This window comes from Aulostomus chinensis, chromosome 18 (genome assembly GCF_037954235.1).
Source record: "Aulostomus chinensis isolate RoL2024-O1b breed Wild chromosome 18, RoL_Achi_v1.0, whole genome shotgun sequence".
Lineage (NCBI taxonomy): Eukaryota > Metazoa > Chordata > Actinopteri > Syngnathiformes > Aulostomidae > Aulostomus > Aulostomus chinensis.
In genome coordinates, this window is record NC_141337.1 from 9561740 (window position 1) to 9568723 (window position 6984).

Below are 6984 nucleotides of genomic sequence, written 5' to 3' on the forward strand. Positions count from 1 at the left end.
TTCATGTTGCCTGTATTGTCAATGTTCAAGTGAACTCTAATAACCCCCTATCCCTTTATCTTTAAGGTGGAGAATCATCTCCTGCTCCACTCATCCCTAGTGGGACAACAGCCAAGAACACTTCCAGTCTGGAGCCTGCTCCCATCAGTGACCGTCCCTCTGATGAACTCAATACTATAAACCAAACTGTTCACAAAAGAAGACCAGGTAAGTCTCTGTCTCGCAAATGTGTATTCACCTTATTTATTAACTTATTTATTATTACTTATTCCATAATCTTCTGTTTTAAATAATAAACATTTTTACTTTGTAGATGTCACTTAAGCTGAATGATGCATATGTTGAAAGAAATATTGAAACAAACAAAAAAAAGCAATACTTTTTGATATTTTTATGATTTGAAATTCATTGCTGAAATAAATAAATGTTTTGTTTACTCTAGGGAGACCAAAGGGTTCTGGGAAAAAACAAAAGCAACAGCAGCAGGCTGAGAATGCCAAGAAAAGTTCTTCACTATTCCTTGGTTGGCCTTCATTTGCCAGCACCAGGAAGAAGACGTCTAACAATCTATTCCAGCTCAATGGGACACCCAGGAAGGCCGTTAGATCGAAAGAGGATGACCTTTTCTCCTTGCCTCAGATGCAACCGCTAGTCTCCACTCCAGCCAAAGGACTGTTCAGCAGCAGCTCCTTTGAAGTGGACTCCTTCAGCAGTATTGCAAATGGTTACTCATCCTTTTGTACTCAATCCATTGGGCCGGGTCCAGGTTTATCACTGAGTTCTAGAAGTGGGCTTTATGGCCAGAAACGCAGACAAGATGAGATGGCAATGCCGAGGGGGAGGAAGTCTGGACAAGAGTTCCTGGTCAAGTTAGATCATGAAGGAGTGACTTCCCCCAAGACCAAAAACAGCAAGGCTCTGTTGTTGCGAGGTGGATCTTCCAGTGTGAGCGGGATGCCCAGGACAGAGGCTTACTCTCATCCAGTCCTGCTGGTTAAAGACAACAAAAAGGGTGGTGCCTCCAGGGTAGAACTTGTCTTAAAAGGATCCACACCCCAAAGAAAGCCCTCCACTTCTTTGCATCTAGGGGAATATGGAGACATGGGCTTCAGCTCCCATCGAGAGTGTCATAGCTCATACTCTGATCTGGATGATGAAGATGAAGAAGAAGAGGAGGAGAGGAGGAGGGCTGCGCTGGCTGTAGCCTCAGGGGGACTAAGGACAGCTGGTCATTTCCTCTCTCGACTATCTGTTTCATCCTCCTCCACTGGTTCTTCCAGCTCCTCCTCTTCAGGCTCTCTCTCCAGTTCCAGCCTGTGTTCCTCTGAAAATGACTCTTCCTACAGCTCAGAGGATGAGGAGGGTTCTACACTCATGCTGCAGAGTTGCCTGTCTTCTCACCGAGGGCTCCTACAACCCACTGAACCCTCAACGTCTTCAAGACCGCACCAACACTCCTTTGTGGCTAAAGCTGTTGCTGTTTCCAATTCCACCGATCATGTCTCCAGTAACAAGACGCTAAAGAGGAAAGAATGCAGCGGTTCCATCTCCAAACCATCTAAGGACTTTGTCAAGAAACCTAGGATGCTACCAGATGACAACACATTTATTCCAAGGCCCAAGATGTCAGCATTCCTTGCAGGACGACAAATGTGGAGGTGGGCAGGGAACCCTACACAGGTGAGCAAGAGTACTTTAACAGTGTTTTTATTGCATACCTTCAATTTCATCATGGTTTGTACACAATCTATCTATCTATCTATCATATATATATATATATATATATAAAGATAGATATATAGATAGATGTAGATATAGATGTATATGTCTGTCAATGTCTGTCAAAGAACATTGATCCAAGTTTCTGGTTTTCCTCAGAGGCGAGGTTTAAAGGGTAAAGCCAGGAAGCTTTTCTACAAGGCCATTGTGCGAGGCAGAGACACAGTGAAAGTAGGAGACTGTGCCGTGTTCCTCTCTGCTGGACGACCTAACCTACCGTATGTTGGTCGAATTGAGAACTTTTGGGAGTCCTGGACCTCCAGCATGGTGGTCAAAGTGAAGTGGTTCTACCACCCTGAAGAGACCAAGCTAGGCAAGAGACATCGAGATGGCAAGGTGAGCCATGATGTAAGCTACAACTTCATTGACTCTTATTATTCATTTGTAGCATATTGTTACAAATTAAAAACCTGAATAACCTGCAATAGGATGCTGACTATTTCCAAGTTAGAAGAAAAGGAGAAGATTAACATAGAAGGAGACAAGCACCTGGATTTAGCAATGAGTCGAACAGGACTTACCAAGCCCCAGGTGGCAACATGACTTGGAGTCTGCTCTTTCTCCGCTGGGACAGTTGTTGGGAGTAAAATTTACAGATATCCACAATGTGGTACAAGCATGTGAATTCTCTCCAAAAAGTCATGTGATGTGTTGAGAAGTAGTCTTCAAAAATTGATACAGGGTTGCAAGCAGTGTATTTCCTTGCTAAATAAAACAACAACAACAGCAACAAAAACACCATTGCAAAGTAGAGTGGTCTTAAGACAGTAGTACTGTATTTGTCTGAAATACTCTCTTCATTGGAGGAGGCGGTAAAAATATTCCATGACGCATTTTGCAATCCAAACATTATCACGTTCAGTCATACACAAAGACCGACACTTTCACCTCCTTCATTGTCTTGCCTGGGATAAGATAAGAAGCAACTAAAGAAAAAGAAAATCATTGTAGCAGGGGATGCATTATATCCTTTGTAACAATATGGAACATTCAAATGACATTGATTCTTTATTACTTGGTTGATTATGTTGCAACTAACCCTAATTTGTCCCTGTCCAGCACGCCCTGTACCAGTCATGTCATGAAGATGAGAATGATGTCCAGACAATCTCTCATAAGTGCCAGGTGGTGAGCCGGGAGGAGTATGAGTGTCTGAATCGCAATCAGAAACCACACAGCACCTCCCCAGACCTCTATTACCTGGCTGGGACGTACGACCCCACCACCGGTCAGTTGGTCACTGCTGAAGGGGTTTCCATCCTCTGCTGAACCTCTATGAGGACACTACTGAGGGATTCCTCTTGAGGAAGGATCAAAGTCCAAAACTTTACCTGCAAGGCAGCATGTGTTCTTGGCTTCAAGGGCCCATGGACTACATGCCAGCGTCTAAGCGTGGCTGTCTGAGGTTACACACTGGAGACTATTGGTGTCTAACCTTCATGGAAGTGAAGGAGATATCCGTAACTGGTCCTTTCAAGAAGAACGATAGAAGTCTGGGTCTTCCTGTGCATCGCAAAATTCAACAGCTGGTGTTTCATTGGTTTTCCATTGGTCTAACTAAAAAATGTCCCATGTGGTTGACAGCTTCATTACTGGTTTTTGGAATCACGCACCCAGCTCCCATTACACGTCATCAAAAGCGAGCTGAGAGCGCACTGAACTGGGCCAAGCACCATGAGGCTAAATGGTCTCTGAGGACCAATTCTTTAAAGGTAGCCTTACCTGAAGAAATTAAGTGAGGTCCCCTAAACCTCAGCATTCCAGGGAAGTTAAAAACATGTAAAGGATGTAAAGGATGTAAAGTTGATGTCTGTAAATATTTTGAATTTACCCAAATCAAGCCATACACTTCAGTACCTCTCACCTGTCTTAACTGTTCAGGTGTACATTGTACAGTTGAATTATTGTATTGTTGTCTGTTGTCTATATGTACATACAAATTATTTTATATAGGAGTTTATTGTATATATGAGATGTATCTTTCCATGTTTGCAATTGATTTATTTTTATATGGGTATAGATTATGTTTTGTTTGTTTTGGTTTTTGGTTTTTGGGAAATCAAGATTGAAGATGTTAGTGTTGCACTGCATATGCCCTGCTGAGACAGAAACAGACAGAGCACAGACAAAGACAGAAGGATTTAGTCTACAACAGGACAAGACTCACTTTCTGAGAGATATGGGGGTCATCCTGTTTAAAAATAGGTCAAGTGGCTTTTTGTGTAAGTGTTCTGTTACTTCGCATTTTTTATTATCCTCTCATTTTTATTTATGTACCTCTCAGCTGGTCATCACAAGGCAGATCTCACCGGACTGCATTCACGGGTCGAAAATTATATAAGATTAATGATTTTGACGCTATTTGTGTGTGATGAGTGTCCTGGTATCATAATAATCATGTCCACACAAATAAATTTAGACTGGGTCTTTTAATGAATATGTGTTATTGCTCCCTTCAATGCATAGCACGTCATGACTTAAAAAAAAAAATACCAAAGTGTCTTTAGTATCCTTATTTAAATTTGTCAAGCACCTGTACTGAACTTAAATCAGAGATCACTGGTAACTTATAGAATACTCTGCCTCCACTATGTGCATATATTTTGGCTTTGCATTGTGACAATGGTTTCTTGCACATGTACCTGCTGTTTTGTCTTTTGCAAAAATATGCAGCAAAACCCCTCCTGGGAGTGCGACTATGAACGTCAAGGTACTGACAAAGTAAGAGATTGAGTACTGACAATATGTTGGAATTTGTCTATTTTAATTTCATCAAACTTATCTGTGTCTATTTTGTACAGTTCATGCACATATTCAATGCTAACTGTGAAGGACAATCAGATTCACAAAGCAATGGACAGAGTAGGCTCACTCAATCTGAAAATTACTTATTTAATTTTGTGCCATGTACATTTTGTCTATTTTTGTCTTGTTTGATATGCAATCCTGAGTATTCTGTGTTCACAAAGGTTTATTTTGTTCGCCAACTCTTTATTTATTGTCAATGTTGCTGTTTGTTCATGCCAAGAGCGCTTTATGAGAATGTGACATTGTTTTTCTTGGTGTGATGTCACATTTGCATTTCTTAAATAAAACTGGCCTTGTAGAGGCCAACTAGTGAAAAGAAATAAAGCAACACTGGATTCTTATCATCCACAAACTTCTGTGAATTAAGTCTATTATTTTGGCTGTGTCCCCTACTGCACCTACCACTTCCCTCCAACACGTTAATCTCTGAAATGTGCTGCTTAAACTATCAAATTGTAAAAACAATGGGTTTCCCCTGTTTTTAACAAGGAGAGATGACAAACTGCATGTTACCATTACAACGCGAGCTCACAAGTTAGCTTACTTATGTCAAACAAAGGGTCCTCTTAAAGAGACGGACAGGGTCGAGTTTTGCAATGTGACTCAGATAATGCCTTTGAAAATAAAAATACACTGACATTTATTATTATGATGTGACAAAAAGACATAATTGGTAACAGAGATGTTTTATGAGCAGCCTAACCCAGAGCAAATGCACTTTTAAATGAAAACATAGTAACCATGAACGTAAATGAGCAGAGCGCTCAAGTCACACGTGTTATCAGCTGGTCACTATCATTTAAAAAAAAATCATTATTCTTATCATCTGCCATTTATGTGACTGATTATATTTCTTACCATGTCACATGTCCCTAAACCAGCCAGCCAGCCTCCATCTGATCTTACTCGTTGCTGTGATGGCTGTTTTTTATTTGGGTTTTTTTTTTTTTTTTTTTTTTTTTGCCCTGTTGTGCACTATGTACACACTCTTTTCTTTATATTCCTTAGGGATCATGATCTACTTTAGATTACTTGGATTCATTTAGAAAGCACCATCAAGCACAAAACCATTCTCTGCCAAATCTGTTATTTGTTGTGATAAATCTTTTGATGTAAGTGTCTCCGGCTGAACTAGGTTTATGTGAGCTTTGAGTTCCTTGGTAAATAGATAAATCTGTCACAGCATCAAATAAATCCTACTGGGTTTAGCTGCCAAGCTCTGTAAATATAATGTCGACTGATTCAGAGATAGATGTGAATTTTTATGATTCATGATAAAGTACATTTGCCTATTTTCTTTTAAAATGAACTGGTTCTTTGATGGTGTAACTGTGAGGTGGTAGAGAAGAAAAAACATTTTAAAAAATGAGATAGGCCCAAATACTAATTTCAAAAACTTTTGTCCTATACGCCTTTGAACAATTCAGTGTGATAATGTTTTCAAGATTTGTAAATGTGTAATTTATTTATTTGTGCTGCATTTTTATATACCAATCTGTGGTAAATGATGAAGATTTTTTTATAGATGATGTTTGAATGAACACAACTACAAAAGATGTAAGATTTTATTCAAATTAAATGTTTGTTCCCTGATCAAAATAAAGAGATTTCTAGAAACACTTCAAAATCTCCTAAATGAAATAAAGGAGGGCGCTCTCTAGTGGAACATGCTGTGTCACACAAAAACACTGAAAACATGCTTGAGCTACATTTGACACAAAAACACACTGTTGTATCATGAATGTCCAGTTTAGTCTCGCAGCAAAATGCACCTTTCTCCACTCGGCTCCGTCTTCTTCGTTCATCGCCCCCGGCGTCTGCTCATTTGCATACCCGTCTTTGACAAAGCTTATCTCTGCAAACGGAATCAGTGAAATAAACACTGACAAGGCCTTAAGGAGACACAATACGGGTCAGTGACCTTTCTCTCCTGGCCCAGGGGTGTTTTTGTCCTGAGTGGAGCACCAGTGCCACCCCCCCCCCCCCCCCCCCCCACTAATGCCCAGATAGGAGTTAATGGGTACATCAGTCATCTCCAACAACAGTCGAGTGAACACAAACAGGACTGTTTGCTACCACAACCTTTTGTGTTGACTGTGGGCACTGCCCCGTGTCCGAGCCGTGGCCCCTGCTGCATCAGCAGCACTGGAGTTTGGGTTAAAAGTTAACAGCAACAGTGTTTCGGTTACTTTCCCGTTTTCAAAAGTATTTGCCTCATGACCTCACTTTAAAATACTCAGTTAAGATAAGATAACCTTTGACAGACAACCAAAAATGTGTTGTCCGTGGGAAAGCCACCAAAGCTCTATATTACTCTTCTCATTTGGACCCCATTCTCAAGTCTATAACCTGGATTCTGTTACCTCTCACTTGACATACTGATGTGCCTGCCTTACC

The 6984-nt window shown here is 40.6% G+C and overlaps 1 protein-coding gene across 8 annotated transcripts in view; it reads left to right on the forward strand.

The window, feature by feature from the left end:
- The window catches only part of bahcc1a (BAH domain and coiled-coil containing 1a), a 68065-nt gene extending 61870 nt beyond the window's left edge, over positions 1–6195 (forward strand). For 5 of the 8 annotated variants that reach the window (XM_086184006.1, XM_086184007.1, XM_086184011.1 and 2 more), the window contains exons 26-29: positions 67–207; positions 443–1680; positions 1879–2127; positions 2839–6195. In XM_086184006.1, coding sequence (XP_086040132.1) covers positions 67–207; positions 443–1680; positions 1879–2127; positions 2839–3048 — 1838 coding nt within the window. In that variant the 3' untranslated portion in view covers positions 3049–6195. The remainder of the gene's footprint in view (positions 1–66; positions 208–442; positions 1681–1878; positions 2128–2838) is intronic. The other 3 variants (XM_086184012.1, XM_086184013.1, XM_086184014.1) reach the window with 1 other exon arrangement.
- The last annotated feature ends 789 nt before the right edge of the window (positions 6196–6984 follow it).